Raw genomic sequence first — 13,091 nt, forward strand, 5'->3', positions numbered from 1 at the left:
AGCTGTTGAGGCCGATAGAAAGATACGTGAGTAGCTGAATGACTAAAGCTTTCCACTGTGGAAGAAAGCTTAGCCTCAACCACGAGAGCTTGGGAAGCATAAGATATGGTAACTAGCTAACCTTGGAAGACTAGAAACAGATGATCATAGGAGAGACTCCTAATCTCTTTCCTCAAACATTATGTTTAATGAAAGATTTTCCATTTTCTTGAGGAAACACCTGTTACATAAGTTTTGATTTCAAGATCTCAAAGATACTGCAGCTCACGATCGTGGAGGGAGTACGACTGAACCATCTTATCACAGCTGATGTTTGTTTGACCAAGCCAGACACAGCTGTCAGGGTCCCTTGTCTTTAAGACAAACATCTCGAGGACGTCGCTTACAGAGTGAGATTCAGGTAACAAGAGGATGTAAGGTCCTACAAGCACTTGTAGATACTTGACTAGCTTAACGAAAGATACTTACGATTGCAAGTGTCTTAGTTCCCACAGTATCGTTAAGTGATAGTGTCTTTATCACAAGCTGTCATCAGTTCCTTCCTGTTCCCTTGGTTCCAGTCAGCACCATTGCTAGCAATCATAACAGAATTCAAAGCCAGGGATCACAAACAGTCCTTCAGTCTGAACAATCTCTGTAGAGGTCAAGTTCTTAGTCTTGTGTGTTGACGATACAATCGACTTTTAGGCTGGTTGGGTTAGGTTAGGTTAGGTTAGTTGGGGGTTTAACATTCTCCAAAAGGATTTTCTGTAATCAAACTACACTTAAGGATTCATTATGCCTTTAAAAATTTATTTCTAAATATTACACAAAGAATTTCGCGTGTAAATTTAGTCCCTAAAAATATGGTTCAGTGTGTATTTACATTCCTTTACTTCTAGACATGATATGCTGCCGCTGATCTACTGTTATATTAATGTTATCATAGAACATATATGAACACTTACATAAAGAGAAATAATACAATACTGGATAATACTTTGGCTGTTGCTTATAGCGAGAGAGTTGGAGGATCAAGTATTCACAAACCTTACCACTTAACCACTTGAACACGACGGCACGACCCTTGAACACGACGGTACCACCCTTGAACACGACGGTACGACCCTTGAACACGACGGTACGACCCTTGAACACGACGGTACGGCCCTTAAACACGACCGCTGGATGTGAAGGTCTGGCCAGAATAATAATTACGAAGGGTCATATCGTCCTGAAAGGTACTACCGTCGTGCATAAGGGTCGTGCCTTCGTGAATAAGGGTCGTACCGTCTTGAATAAGGGTCGTACCTTCGTGCATAAGGGTCGTACCGTTCGTGCATAAGGGTCGTACCGTCGTGCATAAGGGCCGTTCCGTCGTGCATAAGGGGCTGGATGATATTTCATGGAAGAAAATAGTAATTTTTTCCTCATTACAAAATCTATCTAATCCATTTACAAAAAACCTAAATTGAGCATGAATTACATAGCTAATATGAGGACCATCTATCGGGTGTTCAGTCCCTTCCGTTCCTGCTGCTTGCTCGTTGCAGCCTGTGTTTACTGCATGACTGATATTCTCCAAGCACAGGCTCGTAATATAATACTGCCATCCAACATTCCAGATATTACAGCTTCCTGTATTTCTTAAATCATTCAAGACTGTACTATGTGCCATGAAGTTATCATCATCATAACTTCGTCTGTAACAGTAAAAGAATATTTTATGTATGTATTTCACAACAAACTCCATGATTATATTATGTTAGGTTAATACTTCCTTTGGTATTATGTTGGGTTAATACTTCCTTTGGTATTATGTTGGGTTAATACTTCCTTTGGTATTATGTTGGGTTGATACTTCCTTTAGTATTATGTTAAGTTAATACTTCCTTTGGTATTATGTTGGGTTAATACTTCCTTTGGTATTATGTTGGGTTAATACTTCCTTTAGTATTATGTTGGGTTGATACTTCCTTTGGTATTATGTTGGGTTAATACTTCCTTTGTATTATGTTGGGTAATACTTCCTTTGGTATTATGTTGGGTTAATACTTCCTTTAGTATTATGTTGGGTTGATACTTCCTTTGGTATTATGTTGAGTTAATACTTTCTTTGGTTTTACGCTGGGTTAATACTTCCTTTGGTATTATGTTGGGTTAATACTTCCTTTGGTATTATGTTGGGTTAATACTTCCTTTGGTATTATGTTGGGTTAATTCTTCCTTTGTATTATGTTGGGTTAATACTTTCTTTGGTATTATGTTGGGTTAATACTTCCTTTGGTTTTATGCTTTGGTGAATATGGTCAGTAATGTACCCACGACTCGTTCTTCTGGGTTGGTTTTCCTCTTGTTATATCCAAGGATTTTCTTCTTCGTGGCCCGTCTCTTGTGGATGCCTCGGTGCTTGTGTGCTTAACTTGATGTCTTATGTTTGATCAGCTGATGACAGCGAGAAAAGGTTAATCTCTCTCTCTCTCTCTCTCTCTCTCTCTCTCTCTCTCTCTCTCTCTCTCTCTCTCTCTCTCTCTCTCTCTCTCTCTCTCTCTCTCTCTGTGCGTGTGCTTGTGTGTGTGTGTGTGTGTGTGTGTGTGTGTGTGTGTGTGTGTGTGTGTGTTTGTGTTTGTGCTTGGGTGTAATACTGCTATCCATAGCCAACTCTTAGTATGTAGGGAGAGGGAGGTGTATGCTCGTGAGAGAGATGAGGAGAGGAAGGTGCACGCTCGTAGGAGACATAGGGAAAGGGTGGTGTATGCTAGTGGGAGAGACAGGAACAGGGAGGTGCATGCTCGTGGGAGAGGTAGGGGGAGTGAGGTGTATGCTTGTGGGAGAGACGGAGAGAGAAGTACATGCTCGTGGGAGAGGCAGGGAGGGGGAGGTGTCATCCCACCTCAGATCCTGTCTCTCTCATCATCATCATGATTCACGAACTCTTCATTGGTCACAGGATTCCCCTCCCTCACCCAGCCTGTCCCATCCGTCTCGTGAGACACGTGCCTATACTTCAAAAGAGCAGTGGCCGAAATGATACCCGTAGAGCAGGGAGGTGGCATCAACATCATGGTGAATGGGAAGGGATGGTTAAAGACAGGTGATACCTGGAGAGTTGATAAGTCGTAAGGGTTTTGATCCTACCATGGCTGAAAGAAGGGTTTAGGAAGAACCACCCCAGATACGTGAGCAGTACTCCATACTACGGTGAGCAGAACCCCCTCTAAATATGGAGTAACTGTTCACGGAGAAATAATCAGTTTTCTCTGCGACAGATCCAGCTTCTGAGAAACAGATTTTGTAATGTTCATTATTTGGTGTTTCCAGGATAGAGAGCAGGTTATGTTTCTGTCTGTTTGCGGCGATGAATTGTAGTGTTTTGAATCTGAACACTGGAAAACAAGTGAAATTTAGAGAGAAATGTAGGGAAGATTGGATTTCGTATAGTTAATTGAACCAGCTTATCGCTTCCCATCTCGAAAATGCTGTACACGTCCGAATTAAAAGGACGTATTCAACACGAGAGAAAGAAAGATGGAGTACTTGAATAAACAGGAGAGAAAAAGTGAGTTAAGCAAAGTAGACTGAGGTCATCGGTATGAGAATGAATAAGATTAGAAGTTGAAAAATTTGGAATAGGAATAGGAGATAACCTTGAGGAATGCTACTGTTGATAGAATGAGAGGAAGCTATGTACCATCAACAACACAGTGGACTGTTGAGAGAAGCAGCTATACACCAGGGAACAGCGAGAAGCAGAAAAGCGAAGGGAAGGAAGATTGGAAAGCAAAGACTTGTGCCAGATCCTATCAGATGTTCTGGAGATGTCGAAGGACACAAGAGAGTCACCAAGATTCCTGAGAGAAATGGACAAAAATGAGTTACAGAAGAAGATAACCAGTAGACCTTGAACCGCAAAAGCCATATTGGTGGTCTATGGGAAGGGGATCGAATTCTGAGTGTTTGGTAGTGTGGGAATGAGAGAGACTTTTAAAACGTGAGACGCCATTTGTGAGACCAACGTGGCGATAGCTGAGGGTTAGAACGGTCTCTTTTCTTAGGTATCCGCTGGGCTGCACCAAGGCAGGCTTCTAAGACGAAAGGAAAGTTTGGGTTTAAGACCAAAGGCGAGCAAGTATTGGGGGCTGTTGGAGGTACACTTCTTGAGGAAAAGATGAAGAATGCCACCAGGACAATATACCTTGCCCACTTGTAGGTGGAAGAGTTCTGGGAATAGCTTGCTTAAGAAAAATATAGGAAAGGGGCATACGTTTATTTGGAGATAGGGTAAAAAGACTAGGTACCAGAGTCATCCAAAGGGAGTTGCAGGAGAATAAAGTATCGAAAAGAGCAGATTTATCAATGGAATAGTTATATGAAAAATGATTAGGTCAGAAGAGAAGAGGAATGGTTGAGTTAGAGAATTTTTTTGGAGATCCTTTTTGGTAAGGACCAAAAGAGAATTCTTTGTAGAAGTCAAACTAGTACACTTTACTTCTGTGAAGGTGTGTGTCATTCTGCCAATAACAACTCGGCAAAGATTCCAAACAGAACTGAAGCAAGTGAGAGGCGGCGAGTTTCATGCGCCGATATGCTTAGTCCTTGATGTGATAGGCGTCAGAGCAAGAGAAACCATACCACGATCGAGGGATAACAGTTTAGGAAAAGATAACGACTCAACTCCAGCCGAGATAACTACCGCCACACAGTCAGCACAGCTGGAGACATTCCGACTAATGGATCTTTACTGTTCTTGATGAAAGTCAATACCAAAGTTGTGTAAGGGTGTCCACAGAGCTCTCCCAGTGTGCCAGAAGTGGCGTTATGAGGTGGGGATAGAGGGTGTTGGTACCCCAGCTGGAAGTATCAGAGATAATGGAGGGAGGACCCTAAACAGCGCAGAGATACTGTATGCAGAAAAGACATCGAGTATGTTGAAAGGTCAGGATGTTCGGGAACTCGTTTTGGATGTATGTTATTTGTCCTGGATCTTTATGGAGGAAAAGAAAGGATCTCGACTCCATTATAACCATCATAAGTACAGCTTATGATATCTTTATGTGTACTGTACATTGATACCCCCTGTATAAAGGATTTCGGTGTGTTGTGTGTGTGTGTGTGTGTGTGTGTGTGTGTGTGTGTGTGTGTCTGTGTGTGTCTGTGTGTGTGTGTTTGTGTGTGTAAGGAAAGCAATGCTTCGTGGCAGGAGGGGAAATAGTCAAAGAAATGTATATAGCTGAAGTAATTAGGAAAAAATATAGAAAATATGAAGGCAGTTATCGAGGTGAGAGAATATTCAGCCACATAGTCTCAGAGTTAGGATACTTAAGATTCACAAGGTGAGCAGTGGTTGCTTTTGTCCTGCAAGTGCACACAAACACTGCCTTTGCAGCGGATATAAGATCTGATAGGGTAGAGGAGAGGCAACCTTGGCCAAATGAGTTTCAGAGAAAAGAAACAGATCAGGGAAGGATGGGAGTCAGACTGTATTCAACAAAGTGGAGGTTGTATTTGAGAACTCCGGTGCAACAGAAATGGATAAAGAAGGATCCAGGAGGAGAAGCAGTGTTGATAGAGATAGCATGGGTTCCAGTCGCTTGGTGATGGTGAAGGAGACCCAGAGAAGAACAAGTTCAAAGGAATGTTGTGTATTCCCACCATCAGAACCGGCAAGGAATCCAAAGACCTTTTGTCTTCTAATGGGCTGTTCTACTCTCCTTACAGCACACTTTCCATGCTTCGGGCTAAGTTACCGCTTCTTACTCTTTGATTTTCTACTGTTTTTTCGATATGGACTTCCATAAGTGGGGAGATTAACCTGATGATGCGAAATCTAATCAATGTCAAACGTATGAGGTAAATATCTTCTTGAACGTCTCTATGTCTCTATCCTTGAGGACGAATTTCCCTCTGACCAGGATGTAATTTACCTCTCACCGTCCCTGCAGTGTGGTGTTTTGGTAATCACTTGAGCGTTATATCGTTCATTCTTCCGTCGTCATGTCTATTTCGTATCCTCAAGGTAACGATGGTCTCACTCCCCCTAGTTTTGGCACCTCTCACTTCCTTCCATTTCTAAAGTTCGTATTTCCTTAAAGTTGATTCCATTCACTCAACCTTTGCTCAGAGTACTTCAGTATGATGCAACTTGTCTTATCTCAGGTCGCGTAGTTCAGTTACTCTGAGTTCTGTACTTCACAGTATATAACGTGGCTAAAGTACCTCAGAGCAATGTAGCTTTTCTTCTCTCTAAGGATAATGTGTCTCATTATATCATCAATTCATAACACAATGATAAAATGCAGCATCTATTTTTCTGCCTCAGAATCCAGCTGCAGTGAAGATCATTACAGACAGAACAGGGAACTTTGCCTATTTTCATCTTCCCTTAGAATTCCAGTGGCAGTATACTTTCTCCATCCTTCATGGTGTTACTTGTGAACAGATTTTCCTACGGGCAGTTGAGCCGGAGGGACAGATAGGCTTGGAGGTGCTTTCTGTTTTACTTTACTATTTGTCTCACAATTCCCGTTATGATTACAGGTAACCTCACAATGGGCTACCAAGTCTCCCAGACATATGTTGTTGCCATGTACTGCCATTTACCTCCAGGTAGCTCATCTCACAACGCCTCAGAATACCAAAGCTTTCAACATCTTAGTACCTCGGCACTATGTAGCGTACGATATCTCGGAGTACCGCGTCTGACATCAATTTATTTCCTGGTAACTTACGATAGGTCAGAGTAACGCACCTTACGGCACCTCAGAGTAGCGTAACTCAGTCCTCAGTGTAGCACGGACCATCGTAACTGGATAGCACATCTTTTATTACCTCGGAGTAGAGAAGTTTAAAGTACCCTTGAGTGAACATTCTAAGGTACCTCTCAGTAACCTATTCATTACCGAAAATTTTTATTTTCGTCCTGATATTTTGAGACTTTTTTCCCTCTAGTGGTCACTCCGGGAAGCAGATGTAACACGACTCGTATCAAAGTCTCTCTTGGAGTCATGTCAGATCCTTCCTCAGCAGACACAGGCCATAGATTCTCGGCGAGGAGGAGAAGGTGAAGCTGCTACACCAACACAGAGCGACAGTTAATGAGCATCAAGACGAACCACGTTCTCGGGAGGAGTTCCCACGTCGAGCAGGAGGTGGGTGAAGAGCGGGTGTCGGTGGATGGAGAGGAGGGAGTACTTCAGGGTATTCAGCCCGTCCAGTCTGTACCGACGCCCAGATGTCCTCACTAGTTTGCCTCGTACCTGCAGAATGAAAAAGAGAAAACCGACTGTCATTGTAATGATCGACCAAGTACTGTCTACAGCCCAGTACATATCATCAATCTTTCCTTCTTAGATTTCCACAACAGCAGCGTAGAATAATTCTGTACGCGAGTGCGTCACAGCAACGCATAGTTTGGTTATGTGCGTTGTGGAGCCAAGGTGTGATAGGCAGCCGCGTCACATGCCATGGTGATCCGTTGATGGAACGTAACATAGAATATGTGACGTAGATGTATTCTTCGGGACTGAGTCAAAGCTTTATCCCTAAAAAGTTTAGCTAGAATTGTGTGTGTGTGTGTGTGTGTGTGTGTGTGGTAACGTCTTCGAAGAGGCTGTATCAATGAAGGTCTGTACAAACTTGATTGCTTTGTCGTAGGCAAAATTTATCAACAGTTCCCTGTCATGTCCGCATCACAAAATCTTATGACAGGCATGATGCCAGACCCGACCACCACCAACCCGACCACCACCAACCCGAACACCACCATCCGGTAACGCTTGTTTACCAATGGCGTCTTCGCTACGTCTCTTCCTTGTATATCAACTGACTGTTCTACGTCTTCTATCTCATTTTTGTACCTCCCCTGACGATGTGATCATTACACGAAAGTGCACTTGGGAACTTATCGTGTTTCATTTTCCTCGTGGTTGTCAGTGTATACTAGATCACGCGCACCACTTGCAACATGGACACCACACGACTGTTCCCCTACTTTTCTACAAGTTCGCCTGGCCATGCCCCCTCCGTCACTGCTTACTCCAAATCGTTAATCAAGGTCATTATGTCCCGACTCGACTTAGTACAGACTAGACCCTCGTGGTGGGCAAAGCCTTGGGCTCGACTCAGCGAGTATCGTCTGCTAAAGGCCCGTTAAGACGTATCTACTTCCATCTTCAGTAGAATCTCTATTGCCTCAGGTTTTGTGTGCAGGTGTGAGGCGTGTGGACTCGTGCTATTGTTGTCACCTGTGGTGTTTGAGATCACACAAACACACATTGCTCTGCGTCGTTTATTCTGGGATGACTCGCCTCTGCCGAGTGTAAATGTACCATTCCATTTGTGTTACTGACAACCGCATCAGCAGTCTGCTTGATTTATCGATTCACTTGCGTAGAACAATACCGTCCTTCAGAATGCCTTCACATTTTACCATATGATGAATAAAGTTGTTCATTTACTTTGAAACCTCAATCCTAATGGATTACCCGAGTCCTTAGTGACTATACAGGCCGCCGGCCGTACTGTGGGGTGCTGGGGGCATCAGTCATAGGGCAGATCTGTGGTCAGGGTTCCCTCTGAGGCCCTGTAACACCACAGTAACACTAAGCTAAGCAGGTTAAGGTATTGTCAGCCGCATATAAACCGTCTATACACTTCTAGTTGAATGCATTTGGTGATTGTATGAACTGCAACGACGGACAGTACGGTAAGGAATTTTGTGTTTGTGTGTTGGTGTTGAGCTGGTTCGGTTTTCGGTTTTAGAGAGCCAATCTAAGATTTAGTTCACAAACAGTAACTTCATCTTGATCACCGTAATAATCACTATATAGAAGCTGGTACTAATCATTCTGTATTTTTGTCGTTCGATGATTGATCACGTACCAGAATGTGTGACCTAAATCGAGGGTGTCCTTTACAGACTTCTTAAAATTTTGATAATCACTGTATTAACCCCTGAGACGAAAATGAACGTTACACGCGAACAAGGTTTGCCAGTGAAAGGACCTTTATTCATCGAACCCCACAGACCACTTTCCTTTGTTCTTTTGAGTATCAACTTGGTTTATACTCACCTTAGCCAAGCCCTGACACCAGGCTACCTTCCTGCGGTGAACCCTCTTCCCTGATGCCTTCAACCTCTCCAAAGCCTATCCTTCCAGCCAACCTCTCCTCTGGGTCATTCCATACTGACCCTTCCAGGTAGTTCCATGTACCCGTGTACCTCCTCCCACTCGTCCAGACATCGCTTCCTGTAGGTTCCTTCCCTACTAAGCCCTCCTGGAGGATCGCTTCCAGTACTCCGTGGTGCATCCTCCCGGGCGAGCCACGTTTTGACTGTTACCCTCCTATTCCCTTTAGGTGAGTCGCTCCACTTACCTTCCAGGTGAGGGGCCGGCGCTTGAGGTGACGTATCATGGTGTACCTGGCCAGCGTGCTTGGGGGGCGGGTGATGGTGAGGCCAGACTGCTTGATCCTGTGGACGCGAGACTCATTACCTCTCCTTGTAACGAATGAACACACAGGTGTATAGGACAACACCTGCTGGTAATTAGAGGGAGCCTAAGTGGACAACAGTATCTCAAAAGTACTTGTTAAATACCTTAGTGGATATCAGAAGAAAGGAATGGTTCTACTCAACTATAAATGACAAAGAAAATATTAATTTTTCGTAGTAAAGAATCTTAAGGTAAAGGATGGTTTTTGAGCGATCGTAGCTACGTACACGATGGTCCGTGAATACCATATCATGTGAGGGTTGGATGCCAGACCCAGGACCCGAGTGAGGAGATGGAGTCTAGTGAGATGATGGTTGTCATGGGAATAGAATGTTTGGGCGATATGTTGCTGATAAGACACATCCTATTCCTGATACCTTCTTGATGTTCTTTTGCTGTTCATTTGCACGATAGATGTATTGGAAATGATTTAACACACACACACGCACACCATAATGCCTTTCCCGCCTTCCCAGATAGCGACAGGAACAAGACATCAACAAGCAAAAAGAGCCTCATTTATCCTGTAGAATACTAAATGGTTTATCTCCACTGCTTCAAGTAATTATCCTGGTTCAGCCAATCAACATCAAGTTGCTCCGAAACACCACGTCGTCTCAACTGATTTTGTGCAGTGCACGCCTCTCGCCCACTGAATGTACAGGCTTCGATACCCCAACGCCCTATTTACGCCATCCTTACATCACCTGCTCGGTCTCCTCATCCCTACTTGCTCCCTCCGCTTCGGACACAGATTCTTTGTCAGTCTCTCTTCACTCATCCTCACCACATGCCCAAACTATTTCAGCACACCCTGGTCGGACCCCCTCCACGAGATTATGGCCACCAGTCATCTCATTTGTTAAATGCCAATCCTCCTCATTCCACATATTGTCCTGATGCACCATTTCCAGCACGTCTAATTCCCTCCATCTCCTTTCTTTTGTATTCAAGGCCTAAGACTCTCATCCATACAAAACTTAGGACTACTATACCATCAGACATACCCATCATTGCCCTTACAGACACATAACTTTGTACATACACCTTGAAGAATACAGGATCTTGATATTCTCCACCACCAACTCTCTTCCTTCGTAAGTCTCCGACTCTAATGGTTCTATCCGCTGCGATGTCTGCTCGCAGGTAAATATAACTCTACTTTCTTCAAGTCCTTCCCATCCAGCTGCACACTCAAACTGCTCTATCTCTTCCCTCGCCTGCACCGCATGATCTTACTTCTTTTCACAAAGATTTTCAGCTTTTTCGTTTTCTGCACATACCCAGACTCTGTCACTAGCTTCTTCGAGTCTTCCCCATCTGTCCTCCTTACTGTCATCCCAGTTCGTTCTATTGTTCTCGCACAGAATATTTACCTCCTCCTAAAACATTCTCTTACTCCCTGTGGAGTTCATGAATAAACTTACTTTGTTTTTCCGTCTTTTCATCGCTCCTTTTTATCATACTTTTAATGTCCTGTTGCTTTCTTATATACTCTTCCTAATCACTTTCGCTGCTTCCCTGCAGGTACCGTTCATAAACTCCACTTTTTTTGTTTTACGAGTGATTCAACTTCCTTATTCCACCATTCACTACCCTTTCTAATTCAGTCCATACCCCCACCTTCCTCATTCCATACATCACATATTGATTGAGGCATCTACCCTTTGCGCACACATCAGGAGGGGTCAACACGTGATGATTTTTTTTTTTGTCATGTGTAGAAAGAGAAGTGTTGTGGCTGTAACGTTACCCATAGGAAGGACAGAGGCCATGACTGATGGTGGTGACTGTTGGTAATGATGACTGGTGGTGGTGACTGTTGGTAATGATGACTGATTGTAGTGACTGTTGGTAACGATGACTGGTGGTGGAGACTGTTGGTAATGATGACTGATTGTAGTGACTGTTGGTAACGATGACTGGTGGTGGAGACTGTTGGTAATGATGACTGATTGTAGTGACTGTTGGTAACGATGACTGGTGGTGGAGACTGTTGGTAATGATGACTGGTGGTGGTGACTGGTGGTGGTGACTGTTGGTAATGATGACTGGTAATGATGACTGATGGTGGTGACTGATGGTGGTGACTGTTGGTAATGATGACTGGTAATGATGACTGATGGTGGTGACTGTTGGTAATGATGACTGGTAATGATGACTGATGGTGGTGACTGGAGGAAGAGCAAGGATTACTGGTGGATAAAATCACAGTGGGGATGACTTGTGGTGGGGACTGGAGGAAGAGCATGGGTGACAGTTAGTGTTAGTGGGTAACTGGCGGTGATGGAGACTGTTAGTGGTGGTGGGGTGACTGGTGGTGATGGTGACATCAGTGATGATGGGGTGACTGGTGGTGATGGTGACAGTATTAATGTTGGGGTGACCGGTGGTGATGGTGATGGTTAGTGATGGTGAGGGTGACTGGCGGTGATGGTGACTCTTAGCGATGATGGGGTGACTAGTGGTGACGGTGACAGTCGTAATAATGGGGTGACTGGTGGTGATGGTGACTGCATTAATGTTGGGGTGACTGGTGGTGATGGTGGGGTGACTGGTGGTGATGGTGACAGTAGTCATGATGGGGGTGACTGGTGGTGATGGTGACTGTTAGTGATGGTGGTGACTGGTGGTGATGGTTGAGGGACTGACCTGTAACCCATATCGTCGTCCTCGCCTCCCCAGCCCCAGTACATGTTGGAGTAACCGTTCAAACGCAGGAAGTGGTCGCCCCTCACGCTCAGCACCCCGCCCACCAGCAGGAAGTACGGTAGCCTGCGGGAGGACCAGACCAGCTGTATACAGACTCCACCTGCACCAGCTGTATGCAGGCTCCACCTGCACCAGCTGTATGCTGTTCCTGCTGCACTATTGTTTGCTGCTCCTACTGCACCAGTTGTGTGCTGCTCCTGCACCAGCTGTGTATACTGCTCTTACAGCGCCAGTTGTGTGCTGCTCCAGCTGTACCAGCTGTATGCTACTCCTACTGTATCAGCTGTATACTGCTTGTACTGCACCAGCTGTGTGCTGTTTATACATCATCAGCTGTCTACTGCTTGTACTGCACCAGCTGTGTGCTGTTTATACATCATCAGCTGTATACTGCTTGTACTGCACCAGCTGTGTGCTGTTTGTACATCATCAGCTGTATACTGCACCAGCTGTATGCTATCACACTGAACCAGCAGTATAGTAACACTGGCAGACACACTGACAGCACTGGGTGCTCTCATGATGATGCTGATGTACAGCATCCTGGGGCGCCAAGCCAGCCATATCCTAACAGCACCTGCCACAGCTGCTGTAAACTTACACAACTTACCAAACACGTCTGAGTTATTTTGCGATAAAGATAGCAATAGTGTAAAACTGAAGTGAATAATGGTTATAAAAACACAATCAATCCCTTATCGATAAATGAAAAAAGTTTTTTTTTTTTATTCTTTTAGATTTTCGTATGATATGGACACAGATGTTTGACCTTGAGGGCCAGGAGGGGTGGATGTATATCAAGGGAATACCTGTCCTTGACATGATATATTAATCAGTTTTAGTGATGACTTGCTTTAAGATTAATGTAGATTACTAGAGCTTATATTCTTCTAGTTTATCACAATG

At 44.2% G+C, this 13,091-nt stretch overlaps 1 protein-coding gene across 1 annotated transcript in view; it reads right to left on the minus strand.

The window, feature by feature from the left end:
* Positions 1-771: 771 nt before the first annotated feature.
* Positions 772-13,091, minus strand: part of LOC139749104 (uncharacterized) — a 593,058-nt gene continuing 580,738 nt past the window's right edge. The window contains 3 exon segments of the mRNA XM_071662669.1: positions 772-7,235; positions 9,355-9,451; positions 12,126-12,248. Of these exon segments, the coding sequence (XP_071518770.1) occupies positions 7,071-7,235; positions 9,355-9,451; positions 12,126-12,248 (385 nt within the window). The 3' untranslated portion in view covers positions 772-7,070.

Source organism: Panulirus ornatus, chromosome 1 (assembly GCF_036320965.1).
Source record: "Panulirus ornatus isolate Po-2019 chromosome 1, ASM3632096v1, whole genome shotgun sequence".
Taxonomy (NCBI): Eukaryota; Metazoa; Arthropoda; class Malacostraca; order Decapoda; family Palinuridae; genus Panulirus; species Panulirus ornatus.